The sequence below is a fragment of the Rosa chinensis genome, chromosome 3 (assembly GCF_002994745.2).
Source record: "Rosa chinensis cultivar Old Blush chromosome 3, RchiOBHm-V2, whole genome shotgun sequence".
Classification (NCBI taxonomy): Eukaryota; Viridiplantae; Streptophyta; class Magnoliopsida; order Rosales; family Rosaceae; genus Rosa; species Rosa chinensis.
The window spans coordinates 39,961,064-39,987,768 of NC_037090.1; the positions used below are offsets into that span (position 1 = coordinate 39,961,064).

The 26,705-nt window shown below is 36.6% G+C and overlaps 2 protein-coding genes across 2 annotated transcripts; both read right to left on the reverse strand.

Moving 5' to 3' along the window:
- Positions 1-712: 712 nt before the first annotated feature.
- LOC112195426 (protein C2-DOMAIN ABA-RELATED 1) lies at positions 713-2,871 on the reverse strand. The gene is made up of 2 exons (XM_024335864.2): positions 2,566-2,871; positions 713-2,117 (listed from the first exon to the last, which is right to left on the reverse strand). The coding sequence occupies exons 1-2, from the start codon at positions 2,674-2,676 to the stop codon at positions 1,731-1,733; spliced, it is 498 nt and encodes a 165-aa protein (XP_024191632.1). The 5' UTR covers positions 2,677-2,871; the 3' UTR covers positions 713-1,730.
- A 14,966-nt stretch (positions 2,872-17,837) lies between these two features.
- Positions 17,838-19,680, reverse strand: LOC112195109 (protein C2-DOMAIN ABA-RELATED 4). The gene is made up of 3 exons (XM_024335464.2): positions 19,335-19,680; positions 18,521-18,616; positions 17,838-18,363 (listed from the first exon to the last, which is right to left on the reverse strand). The coding sequence occupies exons 1-3, from the start codon at positions 19,443-19,445 to the stop codon at positions 18,073-18,075; spliced, it is 498 nt and encodes a 165-aa protein (XP_024191232.1). The 5' UTR covers positions 19,446-19,680; the 3' UTR covers positions 17,838-18,072.
- Between the last annotated feature and the right edge of the window lie 7,025 nt (positions 19,681-26,705).

The window sequence follows — 26,705 nt, forward strand, 5'->3', positions numbered from 1 at the left end:
ATAACCTAGTGGCAAAACGTTTTTAAGTTGAGACTTGTTTTGTGGTGGAGTTTGTTGTGAATCAGGGAGCAGGGTGGCTCCAGGAGAATAAGGATGGATTGTTTAGAAGTGTAATTGTCTTTCTACAAGTTTTGGCTAGGGGAAGTTCAGCCAAATTTTTTGTAAAATTAAGATAGGCCCCGCATGGCTACTTCGGATTTCAGAGTGAAATTCGGGGTGCGTCCTTTCAACTTCTATTTAGGATTTGAATTAGGCTATTGAAATCTGGAATTGCATGTCTGTTTTATTTGGGTTTATAAAATATATGATTCAAATTATGGTTTATGACTTTTAAATTATGTATTGTAAGATATGGAATCATAGCAAATCTAGAGGGATTGAGATGAAGTTAGGAATTTATTTTGCGATGCAATATGGGAATTGAGAATCTGTGTTTAAAGATTTGATATGATTTGTTGTTGTTATTATTGTTTTTTTTTTGTTGAGAACTTTACTTTGGCACTCTGCAATTGATATGATTTGTTAATTTTCTCAAATTTTCAAATATTCTGTTGTTTGTAATCTTGTAATCTGCAAATTTGGGCTATTAGTTGACTTATTCTTATTCTCAACTTCTCACAATTAGTTCATGAATTTCACCTTGAAACCAACAAAAAATGATATAAAAGAAAAAAAAATAAAGCTAAAATATTTTGCTAAATAAGAAATTGGGTTGATATGTATAGAAAATATAAATTAATGAGAAGAAAAAAAAATAAAAAAGGGACAGTCGCTAGAAGAAAAAGGAAAAAAAAAAAACCATTAAAATGACCTGAAACTGAATTGGGCTGACCCGAAAATTCGGCCCAACCTAAAATTCGGCTCAATTATTTTTAAGTCGATTGTTGATTTGGACTTTGGGCCTAATTGACTGTTTCAGGTCGAAGTCGGTTTGGGCCTGAAACCGACGTATACCCACCGCCGGGAGCACCGTTTCATCATGTAGAGCACCTCTAACTCGGGGGAAAACCTCCACCGCGCTGCCCAATCACCTGTGACCAGAACAACACACGGGGAAGAGTCTACCATATGCGAATAGGGCGTCGCAGCAACCATCGACCCGATCCAGACCCATGCCTCTAAACAATCCAAGACCATTAGCAAAAGACATCGACAGAGGAACAACAAAATCCTACTTCGAAGCTCTAGCCCCCGACCCGACTAGAGCGGAATTCCAGAATTCTAGCCCGAGCAAAATTCGCAACCAATCACGCCATCTCCACACACCAATATATCCAACCAAAAACCCATTGAAACCACCGATGTTCACCAAAGAACCAATCAAACACCATGATCGGTGAAACAAAACTCAGAAAAGAAACAAACTTGCCAGAACCCCGAAATAGGACCCAATAATAAGAACGTTGCCGCATCCTCCATACTCATTTCAACCAAAGGACCCACAAGTATACGAGGGAAGAACCCGATACACCGTTGAAAGGTCGAAAGCCCTCTCCAACCCCTAGAAAAATCCTAGCAGAGCTTCTCATAGGACGTTTTGTCAATCTAGAGAAAGCGATATTTATTTCTTTTTTACTGTGCACATACATAGAAATAGAAAAGGTATCGCATACAATTTGTAGTTTATTAGATTCTCACATCCCATATGTTGATGACAATACATGGAAGGATAGCATCTGTAACTCCTCTGGACATTACGAACGGAAAATCAGACACAGTGAGATCAGTAACTATAGACCCCTAGAACTAGGTACATCAATCCACTGCAATTGGAGTTCCACTTCCCCGCACTCCACATTTCTGAGTCTGAGAACCATGTTCTGTACAAGTTTGCCTTCGGAGTAAATAATGCAGCTCTCTTCAGCTAGACAATTTTGCTTGTTTGCCTGCACTTTAGAAATTATGGCTCCATCTTCAAGGCCTTGGAAACCCATCTTCAAGGCTTTAATGAATGGACCAATCTCAAACTCTGCATCCCCCATTTTGTCATCAAAACTAAATGTATCCTTGTCATACACAGAGACCAGGATCGGAAGACTTGGATCAGCAATTGAAAGAGTCAATTGTTCATTCCACTCTGGATTCACGCTCTTCTTCACTACACGAGTCTTTAGCTTCTGCATTACGAAGGAATCTCTATTAGCTATGAGTTAAAAACTACAAGACGAGGATTGAAAAGTTTAAAATTTCCCTATTTACTGAGAGCAATATTGTTTTCAATTCTAGTATTTCTATTAGATTTTCTTAATTTATTGATTGACATATAGTGCTTTCGATTGACCGCTATGTCATGCTCAATGAAAAAGTCAAGGGCCGAGAGAAAATAAAAACAAACCATAGGATCAGATTAGAAGGTTAAAATGAAAAACAAAATACTAGTCCAATCAAGGAAAAAAATAATAATAATAAATCCAAGTGCCTGATCAACACCAGAAGAAAATAATTTACAATCTATCAGTCCGGCCAAGCTGTTTTTTGTAAGGATCAGGATTATCAGTGAAAAGTAGGATGTATAATTCCCAAACCCAGAAATGGAAGAAAAAGGAAGAAAAGAAATGAAAGTACCTGCTTGCCCATTCTGACAATGAGATAAGGGTCGCTGCTTCTCATGTCTCTGACGGCAAGGTTCACTCCTCTTTGGATATGAATTCTCAACAGACCCAACAGGTTCTCCATTGCTAGTTAGCTCCAACGTACAGTACGACCAGATTTAATCGCGCACCACAAACAAATTAGTAGGAGAAGGATGAAGGGCTTAGTAGTATGGATGCGATCTCGATCTGTTTAGAAATTAGACCAAGGTGTGTGAACTGTGAAGTTGCTGAGAAAGCAGGAGGTAGCTAGTTTGATATGTATTACACTAAACCAACGACTCTGTCTTGCTTTATATAATGTCTGAAAGTGTTTGCGTTAGCTAGAAGAAGCCACTATAATAATATTACTCTATATTTTCAACGCGACCAATCTTTCCATAAAGAATTACTCACAAGGATCACGCGCTCGTTTTCTTCTAGACTCCATCACTCGTTTTGTGTTTTTATATTTGTTTTCATATGAATTAGGGTTGTCTACAAAGTTTGACTTACCACTACAGTAAGTAGCCATGTCAATGCCGGCATGCATTACTTGTCTGACTCGATCGTATCGGCTCCAATTAACAGGAATACGAAGAATAAGAAGATTATAACGGTGTTGCTGGCTTACAGCTAGTTAATTGGATTAATGTTAATTAGGTGATTCTTAATCATGATTCTCTCGCACCGAGCGCCCACACGGTGTTACAGTTAGGCATTTTTGTTAGAGCATAATGAGACAAAGACTAAACAGCCGTTAGTAGGGATCTAATGATGTGCAGATGCCAGATACTAGTCTTTAGTTACAATAATCAGCTCAAATCTCGTCAGATAATTGTTAATATGCCAGATACTAGTCTTTAGTTACAATAAGATGACTCTTTTTTATTTATAAAACATTATACACATGGTCAATGCCTCTCCCTTTGAAAGCTTTATGATTGTCTTATCAGAAAATGATACAATGCTATGCATCTTCATTCAGCGAATTAAGAATTATGCTTTAATAGATTGATTTTGAAAGAAACTTCCATCAATAATTTTACAAAAAAATAACCATACATTACAAATTCACCGTAAACGTTACGTGCTACAAACATTGACCTTCGGGTGAGTTTTATATAAAGGTTCCTTCCTGCATGGTTCTATAGTCAACTCATTTTTGGAGTTGGACTGGAAAAATTCATTACGGCATGGAACGAGCGTCACCTCAAGTCTGCCTTACTATATAAAATGGCAGTTGATCGAGTAAAATTCTTGTTACAGTTATCATAAAATTTGATTGATTGAATCAAGTTTCGGGGGTAAAGTTTGAGTACTGAGCAAGATATAGTTTATCCTCTACATAGACTTGGAGAAAATTGTTTGCCACAGATATAATGCTATCATCAAGCAATAAATGGGATGTAATTAGTAAGAGGATTCTGCTCGATCCTAGAGTCATCATGAAGCAGAAATAGAAGGTTCTTTTCGTCGAAACTACTTAGAACTTAAAGGCTTTTGCCTTGGTAAGAGGATTCTCGATCCTAGAGTCATCATGAAGCAGAAATAGAAGGTTCTTTTCGTCGAAACTACCTAGAAGGTTCTTTTCCGTGACAAGTGAGCATGGCGGTGGTGGCGTTTTGAGCACTGACCAGGACTTGCCTGGTGAATGGATTTGTGATATTGCGCTGATGTGTGCCGGTCACCTAGTGTTATGTTAGGAGTTGACCAAGAAATGTAAGTCATTAAGTATTCACCACCAAACACAAATAGTTTTAAAAAATAATAATAAAATAAAAAAATAAATAAAAACACAATTAGTTTGGTGCATGATGGTAAAAGAATGGACCTATGGTTTTTAGGTTGTGATATTGGTTCCAGACAATTGTGCAGCGGCTGATCTGTTGGACATTTTTTTTTTTTTTTTTGAATAAAGGGTGGTGTGGCTGCTCTCAAGTATTGATTAATGAAACTGTCGAATACAAGAGGGGAATATTGAGCCAAAACTCCTTATTACAATACGCAATTAGAGAACATCCTGAAATACTATCATGAGTCTCTACTAAACAACTGTATTTAACTAAGCACCAACTTGCGGAGGTTGATTGTGATACAAAAATTATCTTTTTGATTTTTTTTTTTTTTATAGTTCTATGATTCTATGGTAGTTTTGATATGTGAAATTGCTTAGGTAGTGATTAATCTTGTCACAATCCTAAAAATAATTCATTGACTGTAATTTTTGTTTCAAAACTGTTTTATTAAATTAAATTTTACCAACACATTTTATTACGATAACTTATAAGTTAAAAAACTTTTTATGCAACATAAGCTATGTCAAAATGGGCCTGTGTTTATTAACTTTCTTAACTTAATTCTTAAAGTTGTCGTGGGAAAGCCACATGGCTTCAAATATGAAAGGTTTTGAAGATGTTATTCCTTTGGGTATAGATTGAGACAGATAGAGACACGGTAAATAAAAGTTAAAACTAGTAGAGTTACGTGTAGCTCTCTCTCTCTCTCCCCCAAGTCCGGCAAATGGAAGTATTTTGTTAAAAAAATAAATAAATAAGAGGACAAAAATGAAAGTAGAAAATAAAACTACAACTTCTCGTACACTGTGTAGGCCACGTTTTTCGTCAATCAATTAATATAAATAGCAAATTACCAATAACTACAATCTCAGCCCATTTATTACCAATAGCAGGCCTGTTTTTTTCTAATTCCCTTGCGGTACTGTAGCTGAATCCAAATTACCAAAATAACCTCTATAGACTTAATGTACTGGGCTTCAGTATCATTCCGAGGAATTGCAGATTTAATGTATTGAGCTTTAGTATCATTCTGACATACAAAACTTGCAGTTGTTTCTAGTTTCTAGAGGCAATTCTAAATGATTAACCGATTGAATTGTTTGTATACACATAAAAGAGCAAAAGTTATGTGACCTTGCACCATTTTTTTGTTTGAAACTCAATAATAAAATCGATCCATTAACATTAACTAATAAAGAACACTTCAAAAAGCCTGCATCTCTGTCGATTTACTTTCATCAAAATCCTATCAACTCATAAACACAAATCCATATCCGCAAAAGATCAACATTTTACTATTAATCTCACTTAATAAAACAAAACGATTCAAAATGATCAAATGTAAATCCTAATCCCAATCCAATCCAACCCATGGTCTTTGCTTGCCTTCAATTATCACATACTTTCGAATACCAGCTCTTGTCAAGGTGAAGAATCTCTCCACCATGGTTCTTCTCATGTTCTTCAATCGGTACATCCTTTTTGTCTATTGTAGCAGCTTTCCTCTTTGCCATTTGCGATTAATCTGTGTATATGATAAATGCAAATATATGAGTACTGACCCTCAATAGTGTACTAACCCTCAATTTGATTAAAAAAACCACTGTAGTTTATAAGAATACAAAAGACCTAATTAAAAGATCCTCACAGTTGCAGCAGATCAATAACCAGAATTTCAAGCAAAAAAAAAGAAGACTAACAACAGTAATAAGATCAAACATCCATAGAGCCTATAGGTAGACATAATTTCAATGACCCTTCCATAAAGTAAAGCTAACAAATCTGTCCAAAATTGCAAGCTCAACTGAACCGATAATAGATTTGAGTTGAATACCTCATGCAATTAAGCGAATGTACTCATGAAGCTAAAGCTATTGATCCTCATATATAAACATCAAATGAGGTTGCAATACACATAGGGTTACTGATCCTCAATAGCATACTGACCCTCAATACACATGGTTCTCTAACTTCAGTTATACCATTCACAATCTCAAACCTCTTAAATCAATCATCACATACAGAAAGGCACATATGTCATAATTGCATACTAGAAACTTAAAGATGTCACTCAAAGAATGATCTTGACATGTTAATGAAGTAATCATTATGGAACATAAACTCAATACAATTTGGCACCATTTTGTATCCAAACATTTTAAGACCCCCTGTCTAAGCAACACCAACTGACTTACAACAACATTCTCCAACAGATCATGTCAATTATGAAGATCACAAAAAAATAGAATGAATCAGCCTCTCTATTCTACAAAGCTCCAGCAACATCATCATACCAATTCAAAACACTCAATTACGAAAACCAGAACCAATCGTTATTCTCCTAACACAAGTTTGAGGACAATAAACATAGTGTTAGTGAAATCATAAAGCTAAGGCTACTAACCCTTAGAAACTAAAGCTCATACAATTTCTTTTGTACTATTGAGTCACAAAACTCATCATTTTCCATCAGAACAAGCAAATCTTAGAAAGCTACCGACCCTCAGAAACTAAAGTTAATGATCTTTAGAAGGTCCATAAAATCATAGATTGCACATACTGTAGCATTTTAGTGCTATTGACTCTCAATAATCATAGATTGCACATATTGCAACCATTTTAATGGTACTGAGTCTCAATAAGCTCATACAATTCATCATCAGTCACATAACATCAAGTTTCCCTCCTTAGCAACTCATCTTAATTGATACTGACCTCGCTCTTTGGTGGATTTGTAGGCTGAGAACAAACCCTAGCTTCGCCGCGTTCCTTGCCGGTAGATTTGCAGGCCAAGACCAAAAAATAGGTTCTCCGTCTAGCTTCTCCGCCTAGCTTCACCATCTCGCTTCGCCACCTTGCTTCTCCTATCTCATCGATGCCTCGCTTCTTCGCCCAGCTTCTCTGATCTCAATACAAATCTAGATATCGATCTAGATCTCTTCTCCCCCTCTCTCATTTACTATTAAATTCCAGTTTGAATGAGAATTTCAAATTCATCGTCTTGATTGATTTTGATTTCGATCTCGATCTCAATCTAGATCTGTTATCTCTCTCTCTCTCTCTCTCTCTCTCTCTCTCTCTCTCTCTCTCTTTCTCTCTCTGTCTCTCTCCATCCATCTCCATCTCTATCTTTATCTGTCTCTTTATTGATTATCTTCCTCTATTAATATGTTTAGGGACATTTTCGTCATGAAATAGGCTGCACGGGGTTTGGGCATTGCGCATGGGTCAGAAACAGTACCGCAAGGGAAATATAAAAAACAGGCCTGTTAATGATAAATACTGGACTAAAAGTGTAGTTAGTAGTAATTTGCTATAATATAAATGTCATATTCGTCACCGCACACCAATTGTTGGTTCCAAATTCATGAGATAGGTTCCCTACTTTGTAGACTTTATGGTTTTAATATTTACTTGAATGTAAAAATGGAAAAACCCATACTTACATAAGCAATATGTAGCATTTTGTTTTCAATTTTCGATATGTAGGGAGCTAGTTTCTTTCTTTATTAATATATGAAAAAAAAATGTTGAAAAGAATGCTCTCGAGATTTCTTTGGTAGGACGTTGTTTTCAATTAATCCATGTCATCTATTCTAGAATTGTAGAAGTAAGCAAAGGTCTAGCGTAGCTGCATTCATAATACGGCATATCGTCTAATTCCTATATCTGTTGGTTTCTAAGTCATTAGGTTGATAAGTGAGTTTCTTAGAAGAATAAAATGGCAAGCATTTTTTTTTGATGAACTTTGTTGAGTGAACTTTGATGAAAATAAACCTCTATCAACTTGTCTTCTTTGATGAAACTGAACATCTTTTGATTACTTGAAGATGCTCACATTTGTACCTATTCCCTAAATAGGACAAGACTTCTTTTTCAGTTTGGACTCAAAACTTTGTTATATATGCATTCTTTCAAAAAAAGAAAAGCTTTGGATAATTTAATTAACGATATTCCATCACTGAAAACAAGCTAAAATACAAAGGATCTAGCTAGATCGATGAAAATCGATAATCAAAGAGAAATCGCCTTCTTCATTGGGAAAAGTTTCGCCATTGGGGGATGTTGAAATTATTCTACCCCGTCTTTCCTCCCATACTTGCTATCAAGAAGCTATGAACCTTCTATCCGATACCTAGGAGGAATATCGAACAATCTATGCACTCTTTAAAATGTTTTGGTCTTTGTACTAGTAGTCTGAATACCGAGGGTCATAGTGGTGATCGAGGAAGCAAAAATTGTTTGATGGAGTTGTGAAGCATTTTGGGTTTAGTGTGACCGTGGTGACCTATGTGGTGGTTGAAAGAAAGCTAAAGAAATAGAGAGAAAGCTCTAGAACTGAAATAGTATTTGTGAAAAATGAGAACCGACTTGATCATTACAGGTGAGGATAAGGTATTTATAGTACTAGTTACAATCAACAGAAACTAGACACATGGATTACAACTGTAGGGCACTGAGAGACTAATTAACCATGCTAACTAGCTAATTAACAAACTCACCCTAATTAGCTAACTAATTATAACAGAACGAGACTAATTATGACAATCTGTGACTTGAGAGAAAGTAACATGGAGCTGCATGACATGTCAACTTAACAGTGGTTAACCTGTGTGGTGATTGTTGTTGTAAATAGTGTCAATTAATATTGTGTTGAGTTATTTGATTTCATCGTAATCTCTTGAACTAAACTATATGCAAGGATTACGGTCTTGCTTAATTGTTGATTTTAATATAATCTCTTCAACTAATTTATATGCAAGGATTACTTTGATATTGAATGGTGTGATTTAATGTAATTTCCTGAACTAAATTATATGCAAGATCACTAGCTATGATATTAAATGGTGTGATTTAATATAATTTCCTGAACTAAATTATATGCAAGGATTACTATGATATTAAATAGTCTGATTTTATGTAATTTCTTCAACTAAATTATATGCAAGGATTACTTTATGTTTATATTGCTTGATTTTGTTCATAAATTCTTGAACTGCATGATGCGGCTAAAATAGCCTCACAATTTAACCCTGCAAAATGTAGTTGTCAGTATAGGATAAGCAGGGATCGTTCAGTCCGGGGATGGTAGAGTACACCTACACAAAAAAGTCAATTAACAAATAAAAGAATAAAATTGGGGTTTCAAAAGTTGGTTCCTAATCTACTCAAAATAAAAACGAAACAAATAAAATTATCTACAATGATCGACTTCCCTAACCTAGACCAATACCACTTGGAAATTACTAAGTATAAAAACAGAAAATCCATTTCAACATGCTACAAAAATGTGCCCATCTTAAATGCTAGATAAGAGCCCAAATGAAAAGCTGTCACGGTCCAATCCATTTATCTGATCCGTTCTTGGAATCAACTCACACGTGCAAATTAACCATTACTCATAGCAATTAACACGTAATTTCCAGAATCGTTTAATCATTAAAGCATGATTTTTACCACTCTTTAGAACTAATTACTACTTGTTTAATACAGCGTCTTAACAAATAATAATTGATCTTGGAAAATTAAGCAAACACACAAGAACTCTCACCGTTATTCTAGCATGCAAACTTATGAACCTAACTCTGAAAATTACCTAAACACGTAAAAGAGCACAAGATTGTAACATGCATCATCAAAGAATTCTCGAAATTAACTCAATAATAAACTGAAAATCTCAAAAATACTAATAAAAATATTCTGAAAATTTCATGTCTCCAATTACACAACTCGCAAATCCAAACACACAAAACCGAAACAAAAATTGTAAGTAGAGTCATAGTTACACTTTGAAGCTTTCCTCAGCGGCTTAGCAACAAGGTGATGAACTCGTCTCTGCTATGGTGGTGGAGCGTCCTTGACTCAGCGCCTAAGAGCTTCATAGATTGATGGATGAATGGTGGTCACGGTCTTGTAGGAGATGGAGGTTTGAGGAGTTAATTGGGCAGTCTTGGAATGGTTTTTGGCCAAGAAGTGATAGGCAAGTAAATGATCGGCCAGGAAGCGATAGGCCAGGAAGTGATCTTGGCTGGGAAGTGATCTTGCCTGGAAAGTGATGCAAATTCTATTCTGGACGTTGCCTATTTATAGGGAAGCATTGGTTGGCTTTTGTCGATCATACCCTTCATCATTGGACGGATGAGATTGCATCATAATTCCTTTAATTTCCCAACTGAAACGTCTCCTTTATAGCCTTAATTCCTCTCATAATGGGGTCTTTTAACAAGCTGAAACGTCTTTCTTTTATTTATTTTCCAGTTGAAACATCTTTCTCCTTTATTCCCCAACTGAAAAACGTCTTTCTCCTCCATTCTCCAACTGAAAACGTCTTTCTCCTTTATTTCCCTTCTTCATTACTTGGTCAAATGTCTTAAATGCTTTATTTTATGACTCCATCATTGTTTTTTCCAAGAGTAACCAGGCAAGGTTTCCTACAACAAGCAGGAGAATATCAGAATTTTCTAGAGAAAATTAAGGGAATTAAAATGTAAAGACTGCAAAAATAGTCAACAGTGAGGAATCCTGATCCAGCTAGGATTTTTCATGAATTTTACTTTTTCCACCTATTTCAATCCAAACACTCAACAAGACTCTCAAAATGACTTAATGACTCAAAACACAAAACTAAGGGAGAAACAAGGCTAAAATGGGGCACATATTCAATAATATCGTCACACTTTTTGCTCCTATCACTACATTATATGCAGGAATAACTGGTTCAGTTTTGCTTATGGAATTGAAGTAGAATGGTGTTTGAGATTTTTAGATAAGTTGACTTGTCTTTGAGGTGTTAATTACATCTTTTAATTAAGAGAACAGGAAGAGGATTTGAGTAATTGTGTTGTGAGATTTCTAATTGATTTCACAATATCACTGAGAAGATAGATATTTGCTTCCAAGAGAAAATGGTTGTGATTTAAGTGTTAATACTCGGTTGACTTGGGGTTTGGTGGTTTGGGATCTTAAGTTGAGATAATATATGTTGGTGATTTTAATCACGAACTGGGTTATTGAGCATGATGATGACGTGAAATTATTGATTAGTGTTGTATTTCTTAATTGATGTTAAGTTGAGATCTCTAAAGAATGTGCTTTCTATTATGATCGTTGAGTTTACTCATACAACCTTAAAAAGCTTACCGGGTTTGTTGTTGTAACCCGGTGCACTATTTAATGGTGTAGGGATGTATCCTGCACGTTAGGGTGAACGTGATTAAAGCAGAGTGCTTCCTTGCTATTAAGTGGTAGGTTTAGTAACCTAATTTTGTTATGCGCTTGTTCATCTTCCGCTGTATAATGAGCGTAGTGCATGAGTTTACTTATTGAATTGTTGTTTCAGTTTAATTTGTAAACTTAGTATGATGTAATATGTGACTCTAAAGAATGATTCTGTATTCACATTGTGGGTTTGGGATATCTTAGTTGCTTGTGTTAAAAGAAATTTTTTTACAGTTGATTAGTGTTAATGTCCGAACCATCCCGCCCGATGAATTTTGTTATTCTTTATTTTGATTGTTAATTGTGTTTAAAAATCAGAGCGTGACACTAGATCTCCAATTGGCCAACCTGAGCACCCCATGTTAGATCCTCGCACCACCATGATCGGATCTCACAGTCACTCCACATGCAACTATCATCAATACCAAACACAACCGTCCTCCTTTATCTCCACAAACCCGTTATCCCCCCCCCCGACAGATTTGATTGGTTGAAAGATATAACATAATAAGTTAACAAGTATTCAAATATGTGTTATCTACTAATCAAGAATCTTTTTGCTACCAGAGGTAGTAGGTGTAACGCCCCGATTTGCACCTTACCAAATCGAAGTCGTTACAGTGCCACAAGCTCTTAGAACCCAAACTAAGATATTCTTAACTTGGATCCTAAAAGCCGCAAGGCAAAAGAAATAAAATTTAGATACTTTGGTAATTGAATTACCAAATTTTGGGTAGCGGAAGCTTTTACTTTAAATGAAGTTTTAAATGTTAAAGTTATATTAAAACAAGCACCAGTCATTCAAAACTGGCAACGCATAAATATTGGTCCGGTTCATAGTCGAACTTCCAAAATTTCAAAAGAGATACAATTTACGCACAATTCAGGACTCGTCAAATGAGTTATGCAAAGCTAGGAAAAATCGAGAAATCTGTCACATGGAACAAACTCCGGCAATGACACAATTTAAAGGAGATTGTGTTCAAGATTTCATAGTCGAAAGTCCAAGATTTCAAAAGAGATACAATTTACGCACAATTTAGGACTCGTCAAATGAGCTATGCAAAGATAGGAAAAATCGAGAAACCTATCACGCGGAACAAACTCCGGCAATGACACAATTTAAAGAATCAAGTGACTAGGCCACACTCAGCATTCGTCCAGCTGTCCTATCTCCGCACACAGTACCTGCATCCACAAACTATTGTAGGGGTGAGCTTTCGTCCTCATTGCTCATTAAGACTACCCAACTAGGTTTGAAAACTAACCTAAACATAGGTGCCGGTGAGTAGTGGAAATTGTTTGTTAGAAAACTTTTCTTTATAAAATCTAACACTAGCACACCATAATCCAAAAGACAAACCTGATGGCTGGTCCCATAGACCAACTACACGACCTTACCTCAAATAAAGTAATAACCAAGTAAGTGTAGCGAGAGCGTCCGCTACCTAGCTACGCACACGAAATTGGGTCGTCATTGTGATCGAAAGCACTGTCCGACCGGTGTAGCTAACCCTCCAGAGGTTAAGGGGATCGAACCCAAGGAAGTCAGTGCTACCTTTCACTCTCAAGCCATCACAGCATAATCATTTGCTAGCATACTTAGGTGCACTCACATATCTTTCAATTTGAAATAAAAACTACTCATACATACACATTAGAAAATAGAAAACCGCTAATTGACGCAAGTCCAGAGTCCCCTACCTGGAATATTGCAGCTTTGACTCCATTCGCTTTCTTAGGCCAATACCACCACGTCTCACGTTCTGGGTAATTGGAGTCCCTAAATTTGACAATATTTTTCAAGTGTTACTAAAATCGAAAATTAAATAACACTCAACAGATCTCATCGAATCCAACTATTATTTCCGAACGACGATACTTTACTCATTTATCATAATCCATAATTTGCTAAGTACACCCAATCATTTTTCCACAACCTCTTTGATTCAGAACTCCAAACAAAATTCATAGCGCATGGTAATCACACGAATTACTATGGACACCCAAATATACTACCTTGACCATTTTCTTGGCAACTATATTACCCAACTATTCACCGATTCCACCACAGTGGAGAAATTATAATCAAATTCACCGTGGGTGTGGATGTGTGTATACATATATATACATACTTAGAAACTTGCATCCAGTATCCATCATGAATGGTAAACAAGTTTAATTGGAAACCAACATATACTAGAATCACAATCTGGTGCGTTAGTCCATTGATAAGCTTAATCAATCTCAAAGTACATGAACCAATTCCAACCCACAATACCAACAGTAAGCATACAATTCATTTTAACTTCTATGGACACCCACTGATATGCTCCTCTGTTCACTCTATTTCGGCACCAAAGCCAAGTTCACATTGTAACCAGTTTGAGTCTCAAAACTTAATCATGTATAATTCACCACCCAAACTCCAATTAACAATCATGCTTTGATCAAAGCTCTGCCAAGTATTTTGCGTTTAAGATCTGGAAATTACCTTAACGTTTCCAATTTCAGGAAAACTCGTCGAAGCACCGATTCTTCTTCTCCCTCAAATCGACTTCGCTTACTATCAAGAACAATTGCAATTTACTTATGAACCCAAAGCCTTGTCAACATGATTTCCAACTCACCTTACTTACAAAAATCAAATGAATATCTTTAAGCTGCTGCTGCTACTTCACCTTTACGACACAGACCAAGCAATTGGTGAAAACTCTCCCGTGGTTCACCATCTCCATCCCTTTCACCAATTCTGTAAATCTAACATATCCATTATCAATTCTCAATCTAACATGCAAAATCGAATTGAAAAGGGCATCAGAAAACCCGAAACGACCAACGTGTACAGTGATTTCGACGGTGGCCGAGGATACCAAAATACCAAGTCCTCAAAATGAAATCGAATTCAAAAACTTGTTATACCAAAATGTAAAGCTTAACAAGAGGACTAATTTCCTTATCTTGCATGTCAACATCGGCGACCGGAATCGCCGGAAAACTCTAGAAAACCGCAGTAACCAAAGAAACTTCTCAGCTTCGAATTGACTTCGTCGGAGCTCGTGGGTGGAAACCCAAGCCATAAGCTTGGTTGCGACGTCGAGAAGATCCTAACGCCGGTGGTCCGTCGATCAAAGGTTGACGGAAGGAAGATCTCCGGTCGGGTCTTCTTTGCGGCTTCTGGGTCGAGAATCCGAGTCGGAGATTCAAGGTTTCTCTAGATCGTCCGATCTAATCCAAGGGCCTATTTATAGTCTCTCCTTCACCAATTTTGAGCAGACAGGATTAAACGGTGTTGATTTTCCATGGACCAGATTGCGCCACACAACTTTCCTTTTCCTATAAATATTTTCCAAATTTCCAAAACTTTCAAAACTTCCATAATTCGTAATAAATTGGTCCGACATCCAAGAAAATCCACGAAAATTACCACGAACTTATCGTGATGTGTACATTACACTCGAGTGAACAAATTAAAGATTCACTTCTGTAAAACTTTTCGAAAAATTCCTCGAGTGTCATTATCACTTATTGAAAAATAAAATTAATCTTGTCTTAATTCCTTAAATTTTCCTCAGGGCTCACCGAAGGTGTTATTTATTTGCTACTTAGGGTTAGTAATATCTATTGTTAGTTTTTTTTTTTGTTGTTGAATAAAGGGCTGGTGCAGCTACCCTCAAACATTGATTAATGAAACTGTCGAATATAGGGGACATTGAGCTTAAACCCCTGATTACAATAAGCATCTAGAGTATTTTCCGAAATAATATCAGAAATCTCTACAGAAGGCTTGTATTCTAACAAGCACCAACTTTGACGGGGAGACAACTGCCTCCTAGGGTTTTGAGAAAGAAGTTTTGCCGCCTAGGGTCTATTGTTAGTTATTGAGGTATAGTAGTATTTTGAGAAAATGTCTTAGCATGTCAATAGCAATATCTATTTGCTACTGATTGTCACTGACAATCTTTTATGGATAACGAAAAATATTCATATTATGATTTTGAAGATGCAAATATATGTTTTCTACTGTGTGTCAATAACAATATTTCTTTGTTTGTTTTTTTTTTTCTCTTATAAGAAAGAGAAATTACAACTTGATGCCCCTAGAACAACCTAAACTAAACTGATTGAAATTGAAGGCGTTAAGCCCAGACATCGGCAACTTCTTGACCCAAATAGTCGGAATAGAAGCATGGTCTCCAAGGCTTGTGATTGCATCTGCCCTAAAGTTCGCTTCACGGGGAAATGCTTAAAGCTTAATTATGCTTTCAAAGTCGGTCGCTAGTATATGGATGTCCTTGATGAGAGTTAGAAGCCTCCAAGGTGCAGTACAGACTTTGTTGATTGAGTCAATAACTAGCTTGGAATCTCCTTCGACACTGATTTTATTTACAATCATTACACAAGCCATGATAAAGACCATCTCTTATAGCACTGCATTCAACAACAGGCATGGAGGAGAAGCCTATTTTTCTAGTCCCAGCCACAATAGGAAGGCCTTCATGATCTCTAATGACAAAACCCGTAGCAGCTTTTTTTATTAATAACCACCGAGCCATCAAAGTTTAATTTAGCAAAATGGGAGAGGGGAGGAAGCCATCTAATTACTGCATCATGATCCGGATAGTTGATATCAGTAGAAGGCCTAGCAAGGCTGCTTGGATTATTCCTTTTGTAATGGAGGTTGCATCATGAACAATTGAGGCTGGAAGAGTGGGAGCTCTTCTGAAAATAAGGTTATTTCGAGCTTCCCAGATTTTCCAACTCTGGAGGATGTGATTTGGAATTTTGAGTTTCCTTCCTGAACCAGGAAACAAACCAATCATCAAAAGATTGAAAATCATGAGCATTAGGACCAGTTAAATTCCAAATATCCATAGCAAAGGGGCAGGAGAAGAAAAGATGATTAACATATTTTGCTTCCCCTTAATTGTAGAAATCAGAATTAGGATCAATAGCATTAGAATAAAAGCAATTCTTACCCTTGTTTTCAGTCTTCCCCGAACTAAAAGCCAAGCAAAGATTTTGGCTTTAAGACGAATGTTTAATTTCCAAACAGCATTCATAACTTTTTTATTTATTTGATCAATAGTTTAATCACATTGCAACCAAGTAGCAGATTTAATAGAGAATCTACCATTAGCTGCAGGACCACAAACAAACTCATCCATGATATTAATCGAAGGAAGAGGAGTTCCAATTATAGCATTAATTCACAGTATCATAAGCAAGAACAGAAGTTAATAACTTATTAACACTCTAGTAGCCCTTGGCTATATAGTCACCAACAGTTTCATCAAGGTCAGTACCATCTTTGGCATTAATAGGAACCAAATTAATTATAGGAAAATCAAAAGCCCAATTAAAAATCCAAAATTTGATATCAGTGCCATTGCCAACTCCAGCTCCATAGTTCTTCCCCAACTCCATCCCAATATTCTCCCTCAACTTGCATACTTCTATTTGGAAGGTATACAAGATATTAACAATGAGAAAGCTTCCGTTGCTACGAATACTTAAAATTGGCAGCCTCCACCAATAGACGGTTATAGCGGTTGCTAAGCAAGGGGCATGTGATATCTGTCTTTGCAATAGACCCGGACCTATTGCTAAACAAGAAAAGAGTAGTTTAGGCCCTAAGTGGAATCGAAACCCAGATGCTAGATGTTTTGTAACATGCATCAAAGACCACTGGGCTAAATTGCCATCATGGTTTCAGTATTTACATTTAATACATTCAAAACTACTATCGGGCCTCTACATGAGGCCTCATCTCAGGTCCGGTCCTGCTTCACAACTGAATTCTTCACACTTAAACCAAGGCTTGAATTTGCTCTTAATTGTTCCTTGTTTCCTTTAGTGGTTGAGTTTGATTGTCTTGAAGCTCAGTTGCTAATTTATAAATAGGATGACTCTTTTGTGACTGAGGGTGTTATGTTATAGAGATCAAGAGTCTCCTTGTGAGACTTAATGTTAAAGAAGTAGTCTATCGGTCACGTAAATGTAATGTGGTTCCTCATACAATAGAAAATTTTATGTCCACAATGGCAGGTTTTTAATTTGGTTAGACGAATAGTCTGATTTGTCTGTCAACTCTAATTCTCAGGGTTTAGGTATTACACCTCCGCCTCTAGTCCCAATATTAATAATATGGGCGTAAGCTGATCCTCCTAGTTTGACCATGTCCCAAACCCCATTTCAAAATAAAAAGGAAAAATTGCATATCATTCACTTCCACACTAAAACTTAAGTATTTATTGCGAAAACAGAAATCTATTTAGCATTTTTAACCACTCGCGAAAGCAATTTAGTTCAGGCATAATCTTCCAATCTCCATATCTCTGCTACAATGCTTAAACATAGGAATAACTAAATAAGTCTGGTAATGACATGGATACATACATATATAATCTACAGAACCCGAGAGCCCGGAATATCAATGCATATTGTGACTGGGGTTCCACTTCCCCACTCTCCACATTTCTAATCTACAAACCCCGAGAGCCAGGAATATCAATCCATTGTAACTGGAGTTCCACTTCCCCACTCTCCACATTTCTGAGTCTGACAGTCATGTTCTGGATAATACGGCCATCACTATAGATGATGGAGCTCTCTTCAGCAAGGCAGTTTTCCCTGCTTGGTTGTACTCTTGAAGCTACCGTTCCATTTGCCACGCCTTCCAAGCGCATCCGTATGGCTTCAAGAAATGGACCGATTTCGAATTCAGCATCCCCCATCTTGTCATCAAGACTAAATGTGTCTTTGTCATACACAGCCTGCAATGCCCAGCAACATAAATGTTGGTTCAGGAATAGTGAAATCCAGAGTTTCATATCATGCACCAACATGTAAAATACAAACAGTTTTAAATGTTTAGTGGATAATTAGACTTATGCTCTTTGATTAATGTTTCCACAGAAGTTGAGTGCTTACAATATGGATTGGAAGACTTGAATCTGAAATTGAAAGAGTTAAATCTTCGTTCCACTCGGGATTGGTGCTCTTCTTCACCACACGAGTCTTCAATTTCTGTATCAGACATTACATTTAGAAATCATCAGTACTAAAAAATACAGCTAAAATCCTTCATCACACATTCATTTTCTTCTGTAATATCTTAATAAAATTCATATGACTTATCTCTAATCGAACCAAAGCAGTAGATTAACTTTTAATTAAAAGAAAGAACAGCGTTTTTGCTGTTTTCTAATGCTATATCACTTTTGCCATTCATGGATGAACCGACATGAACCGTCTCTCTTACAAACCACAATTGCATTTGTAGTTTCTATGATTCATGCATTCGCGAATAATTACCACCAGAAATCAATCTAGAGAGAATGAGAGATATATTTTTTCTTCTGTTTTTTATGAAATTTAATTAAATCCAGATGATTTAGTCATTTACTTAAAGAGAAAACCGAGACAACAAAATATGCAGAGAATTATAGATGAAGTTAGAGTGCAAGCAAAGAAAAATGATTCAACGCGTAATTAACAAATAATGCTCGCTAATACATGAACAAGGGTCAACTCTAAAATTTTTCTCTAAATTGACTATAAGAATGAACCACTGATTATTCCACCAAATCATAAAGAAAAGCTCAAGACAACCACAAATACCAAGCAATCTAATCAATATCCACATCGATCTACAAAACCCTCAAGGACCAAGACTAGAAATCTCCAATTCCTGCGGTCCAAGACAAAGTTAAAAATTAAACATGAAAGCCAGCAACATAGTTACCTGCTTGCCCATTTTGATGACAACGTAAGGATCACTGCTTCTGACATCTCTAACAGCAAGGTTTGTTCCTCTCTGCACACGGATTCTAAGAAGGCCCAACAGATGCTCCATTCGATCACGATGAGGCTGAGGGTTGATCACAAGAGATATTTGTGTAGAGAGAAAAGATTGATCACTGTTTAAAGTCGTACTACGAAAAGATTGAACTTTAAAAGTTTTACGCCCAATAACATCCAAAGCATTCAATTTATACCAAAAAGAAACCAGCTCTTTCCTTAACCAACAATATAAAAGAACCGGTCTTTCTATAATCCTAGTTGCAACATTATATCGAATAAATCTCAAGTATTAGGCGCAGACAAGACCATTTCCCTGTAGTTTGTTCAAATAAACCATAGTTATCTCTTTAATTACAATGACAGCTCTTGCTAACTGATTCTCAGAAAGAAAAAAACAAAAGGAAAAAATAGGCATCAACTGGGTCGGTTTTATCTGTTTGACTGGGTTTGTTCGGAAGTGGACGCTCCTAGTCCTGCCCTTTTCAAATTGGTAGTAGTACTTCTTTGACTTGGTCTTTCTCAAATCTGGCTTTTGGGTTTCCATTTTCCTCCCTACTTTTTCAGGTTTTCTAGAATTTTAGAGGGGTCTGGCTGCTCCTATTTTCCTAAAGATAACTAGAAAAATAACCCGCGCGATGCTGCAGGGCAAAAAGTTGTAATATTTCTTGTTCATTTAATAAGAATTTTGTAGTTGAGTGTGATTTGGTTAAGAAAATTAACTTAGCTATGCTGAAACGAAATGAAAGATATGCGAAATTAAATGAAGCAAAATTATTTATGAGTTAGCTAGGTTACATTGTGTCTACTCGGTTCTAGAAGCTGCATTCTATATGCAATATATGTACAAACCATTAACTCATCACAAAATGGTAGATGCGATTTCAGTACAAAAGATTGCCATGTAGGTGGACGCAATCTCCTCACCTTTAGTATCCGACAACTTCACATTCTTTGCTCTTTCCATTTCACCGTTGCATTCTCTTGCTTGTAGGAAGAAAAATTATCAAGTCCCTTAATGATGGTTATATGCTTTGTATACATTTGAATTTCTTTGCAAGCTAGAGATGGTAGCTGATCAAAATTTATTTCCTCACATAAATGTCGAAATGGTAGCTGTAGATTACTATTGCTGTGTACTTATGACAAAATAGATTAAAGTTCTTTTGTAACTTCAACACTCTATAACGCTATGCTACTCTATCCTTCCAACAAATCACAACTTTAAATTTTGAATTTACTGCTAACTAAACAATTTAAAAAGTAACTGACCTTCAACCCCATGTTCTGTGTTGGGAAGGAGCAATGAGCATTGAGCTAAACAAGAAGAAAAATAAAGTAGAGGATGAGTAATTTAAGCATTAAAGAAGCAAAAGGGCAATGCGACTATTTTCATGTGAAAGAAGGCAAAAGGCTGAAAAATACGCATTAATATCTCCAAGATTTCCCATGTGATGCTCTTCTCCAGAAGGAAAAAAGTCAAAAACTTTAGTCCACTACCTCCCTTTGTACTTATGAACAGATTGTGATACTCAAAAGCTTTAAGTGCTTTTTTTTTTCATTTCTATTTGAAAATCAAACCTAAACCATATATAAGAATTGATCAAAAGTTTCTATAATCTTACTAACAAGTTGATATCCAATCAAGTAGAATACTCTACAAATTCCAGAGCCTAAAAAGTCAAACTGAAATTCTGAAACTTGAAAACCTACATTACCTATTTTCATGTGAATATTAAATTCTCATCTGAAACTCCTCCAAGTAGTACCACACATTACACAGTTCTTCAGCTCTATGCGGCTACCTTCCCTAAAGAATTTGCAATTCAGCTAAACCACTATGCATATGCTAAACTGAACACTAGAGCATTAAGGGGAGGGGGTGGACTAAAGCTTTCTCATATGCCGATGCAATAGAAATTCACGCAAGCATGAAGGATTATTTCCCTGAATTTTCACATAATACCAAAAATGGTGTTAGATTATACAAAAGTTCAAGTTGTCTCATGTGAACACACAAATCTGTCTTCAATCATTTACCGATCATGCAAATAGAGTCTTTGATAATTGCACAAATATTTACATAATCATTTAAGTAATCTTATAACAGATGATAGTTGTTTTGACATATTTAGCATGGTGTCTCCAAGTTTCAAGGCTCTGGTCTGGTATCATATAATTGAAAGGCTCAAACTAAATAGAACATTTGGCTTTTGATACCTTTGTGAGAAATGACTTGAACGTTGGGAATTTTGAGGGGATCATGAGTTTTGGAATAACATTTTTGCCATCATGAATCCAAGACATCTGGGCAACATAGGTAAAACAAAGTAAATATTCAAGTTTGGTAGAGGTATCGATAATTTTTTTTCATAAATAGCTCTTGTACGTTATCTTCAAGTCATACCTCGTATATAAGCAATCATCTTTAGTCTATCTGTAATACCCTAAAAATTCGTTATTAATTTTTTGAAATTTCTTAGAATTAATAAAGTGTTCGTTAGTGCAATTTCGTGGTTCGAGTGGAAATTATTTTGAACAATTATTTGCTTGAAATGTTTCGATTCAAGAGTTGATTTTTTATACGTTAATATTTTATGAAAATTTTCTTCACAAAAGTTGTAGAGCGAGTCGATACGAGTTCATGCATATACGGAACGCGAAAATCCGAGTTTGTATGAAGAAGTTATGGAGTTCGGAAAAATTTATATTTTTGTTAAAAGGACAAAAGTTTTCAGAAATTACAAAAAGACCCAGATTTCCATTTTTGGAAACCGACCCTATTCTCTTCTCTCCCTCGATCGGAAATCGCTCGATCCCTTTGATCGACGATATCTTCGTCGTCCGGCCACGACAGGAGGCACCCAGGGCTGTACAGCTTCGCCCCATCCTCCTCTACCTGAAGGTGGAAGCTTTTGGCCATTCACGGTGGTTTTGACTGTGGCCGGAGAAAACCTAATTCGAAATCCGATTTGAGTCAACGACTAGTTCTCCCAATTTTAGCCACCATAGCTCGAGTTTCTTAGCTCATTGAACTAACCTTAAGGTTGTGATCATGCTTCCTGAAAATTGTGCCCAGAGGTAAAGGTTGGACGGAGAATGCAGCTCGCCAGGAATTGGGAATTTTCCGACCACCGCTACTGTTTTAGGTAAATTTCGACACCTTCTGCTTTGTTTTCGACTTGATGCTAGTGAGATACATATAGGTTTCACCGCCATTCACGGTAGTTGACGGCGGCAGCGCCACCGTCTGTGGCTGTGGTTTCCGGCAACTTCCGGCCACCCCAGGGACAGTTTTTGTCCCTCTTTTCCATCTACACATCGATACGAACGTGTCGATGTACAATACATAATTTTTGGAAATCGTATGAGCAAGTTATGATTTTTAGGGTTTTAGGGTGTTCGATTCATTTCGGTTTTCGATCCATGAGGATCCGGCCATCCGATCAACTTGTAGTTTGATATGTTGATCGTATAAGTATTCCAGAGACCTCGGGTGGTCTTAGATGAAGTTTCACCTCGATTAGCATTACTTTCGGGATTTTAGTACAAACAGAGGTTCGAACTTTAATCGTTTTCGATTCGTGTACTAAGTTAAGATCATATTCTACTTAGGTGATTGACAAAGCATATTCGATACCTTATCTGCTGTAAGAGAAGACACAATAGGATTTAGAGGTGAGTAAATCTCACACGGTTTATTTACGAACAAATTTACTTATTCTTCAAAATTATGTGATAAATTGTAAATCGTTTTCAGAAATGAATATTTGTTTTAAATGATATGAACTCAATTGACTACAATTCATAGGATTGCGATTCACAAGTATAGAAAATAGATTTTAAGTATAAAAATGAGTTTCTCGATGTTTTTGTGAATGTGAACTATAGTTGGTATTAGTGGCATTCCTATGTGGATGACCACGTATATATATATATATATATATATATTGTCGTGAAATATATATGTTGATGGCGTGACATTGTGATATGAGTGAATTGTGGTTTATTTATAATATCGTTTTGAACTGTTACTTATTGTGTTGAATGAGTAGTCGAGTTCGGTAATGTTTTGAGTCAGGTGGGACTTTAAATATTTTTGGATCTACGGATCCGGGTCACAAGTAGTGACAGAGGCAATTATTATCTTAGGTTTGAACCTCGGCCGAGGTGATAGGCTACGATTCAGTTAGAGCTTTAGTCTGTCTGCCATTGTATTGCATGAGAGTAACAAGGGGGTTACATGAGGCCTTTGAATACGCGTTTTCAAAGAGAGTTCGTGTGTATTCTTTCTTTTATCGTCCATTGAGGGACTTGAGTTTCTTATTTAATATGGAGTTGTTTTTGGATTGTTTTAATTACTCGTGAGTTGTTTGACTTCTTTATTAATTTCCTTTTCATTCTAATTGTTTGATTTTAAATGCAATCTCCTGAATTAAACTATACGCAGGGATTACTGTGGTTTTGGTGTGTACATTGTTGGTGATTTCCTAAACTAAATTTCTATGCCGGGATTATTGATTTTCATTTAGGATGATTTGAATTGTCATGGTTGTGACATGTTTGTTCCTAAAAGAAAAAGAAAAGGATTTTGTTGTTGGAGTTAATCATTGTGTTGATTGTCTTTGAGTCAGAAATGCGTTTGTCACGCCCCTGATTTTTAACACAATTAAAAAATCGATATATAACCCCATAATTATACATGCGTGAACGTTCAGCCATCAATACCAAATACCTGGAAAACTTTTTCCCTTTATACAATATACATGTTGATACCTGGAAAACTTTTTCCCTTTCAACAACAAGATAAAGCGTAAAAGCTCCTCAGAGTTTACTACAAAGCGGAAGTCATAACAATGGCACTGCAAATCAAATTGCTTCCTACCATTTCTGCTGCCAACAAGATACCTCAGCTTCAGCCACGATTTCCATGACCTGCAAGATTAACCCCTACACCGTTTGAATAGTGCACCGGGTTGTCACACAACAAACCCGGTAAGCTTTTGCAAGCCCGTATGAGTAACTCAAAACAACTCACACCAATTCACGGGATGAAAGCCCGCACAACTCACGCCAAACACGAGGAAAACCTTTCAACTCGAGAATAAGGAAAACATACCATGTTTTCCCAAAACAGTACATTCTTTTCCCAAAAGAAACAATAAAGGTCACACCGTGACCAAATCATATAAATTGAAACTCTGACAATTAAATATGATAAACAAGTCCTCCTAGGACATTTAAAAGAAAGAATCCCCGAAACTCCCTTTTAAAACACGTACTCAAATCAACACAAGTCACCCCGTGACAAAATCATAATAATTGAAACTCTGACAATTAAATATGATACACAAGTCCTCCAAGGACATTTAAAAGAAAGAATCCCCGAAACTCTCTTTTAAAAACACATACTCATGAGCATCAGATAGCTCCCCGCTGCCCCCTATGATGTACCAACAACAAATCAGTCCAACCTAGACACACAACACAACAACACAGATTCACCACGAAGCCACTAATACATGAATACATATGTATATATATATATATATATATATCCCATAATATATATATGTACACACATAGTCATTCACTCAGAAATGCCACCAATACATGAATACATATGCATATATATATATATATATATATATATCTCATAATATATATATATATATGTACACACATAATCATTCACTCAGAAATGCCACCAATACATGAATACATATGTATATATATATATATATATATATATATATCCCATAATATATATATGTACACACATAATCATTTGCTCAGAAATGCCACTAATATCATCTATAGTCACAGTTGATTCCATAACTCAAAGACAACATGGTAACTAGGCTCATAACACAGATAAATCATAGGTCACCATCTGCAACCTATCACCGTCTGTGACTCTTGGTTTTCATACCCCGTCTGGTCTTAGAACCAACCGTTGGTCACCATCTGCGACCCATGCTTTTCAGACCCCGTCTGGTCTCAAGTCAAAGTTAAGTAAGTCACACCTGACCTAAAAACGTTACGACCATCTAGTTCCGGCTTTCCCCATCCATGCTCACCATCTGCGACCCTTGGTACAAGGACCAATACATTTAAAATGAGTCACGCTTGACTCCAAAATGTAACATCAAACTCAATACTTTTCAAACAATAGAAAACATCTTTTTCCACAACATTGTTTCTATGAAAAGTCCCATTCAACAATAATATGAACCCATCATGCATATTATTCATCACACATTCACACATCATCCACAAGAATATATATATTTCACGTAAATATATACATACGTAGTCATTCGCTCAGGAATGCCTACTAATACCAACTATAGTTTGCAGTTAAATAATTAACGCCAAAACAATAATGGTAATTCCGTTCATAATGAACCTTGTGAGATTACTCACCTCGAAACTCCTGCTGCGTCTTCAATACAGAACAAGGCAGCCACACCACAAAACAACCGTTCAAGGATACCTGGTCAAGTACCTAATCACAATCAGTTTCCACTTAGTAACAATTCATAAACGATTTAAGTCTGAAACCCCTGTTTTAAACTAAAATCCCCAAAGTGACGCCAATTGAGGTGAAACCACATCCGAGACCAGCCAATGTCTCTAGAATACATCTACGATCGATATGCCAAAACCACAAGTCTATCGGATAGTCGGATCCTCACGGATCGAAACATCGAACGGTCCGAAACCGTAAAAACCCTAACATGCTCATACGATCTCCAAAAATTACAAACAATATATCGAAATGCTCGTATCGACGAGTAGATCGAACTCAGGAATAGAAACCATCCCTGAGATGGCCGGAAACCGCCGGAAAACACCACCACAGTGGCGGCACCGCCGCCGGACCAAAGTCGGAATTTGACAAAACTCCCAACACCAAAGTTCTTCATCTCAACTCCAATTTAAACTTTCATAACTACACCAAAGTCCAAATATGAACCAATCGATCGAATTTTACCTTAGAACAAAACAGCTCGATTGAAACCCTAGAATTTCAATTCCAAAATTCGACCTCCACGAGTTGAATCGATGCAAGCCACCTTGTGGGAAGCATCAACGTCCTCCAAGCTCCAAAAGCCCTCAAGAATCACCGGCAAAGGTGGCCGGAATCGGAAGTTCCGATCAAGGCGTCTTCATCCCTGAAGCGACCACTTCCAGTCGATGTAGCTCCCTCCACAGCTCGAATCTCTCTTCAATCCTTCCACAGACCTCAAGAGGGGATTGAGGCGAGCAAAACCCACTTTTGAATAAAAGAAAACGGTGGCCGGAGGAACAA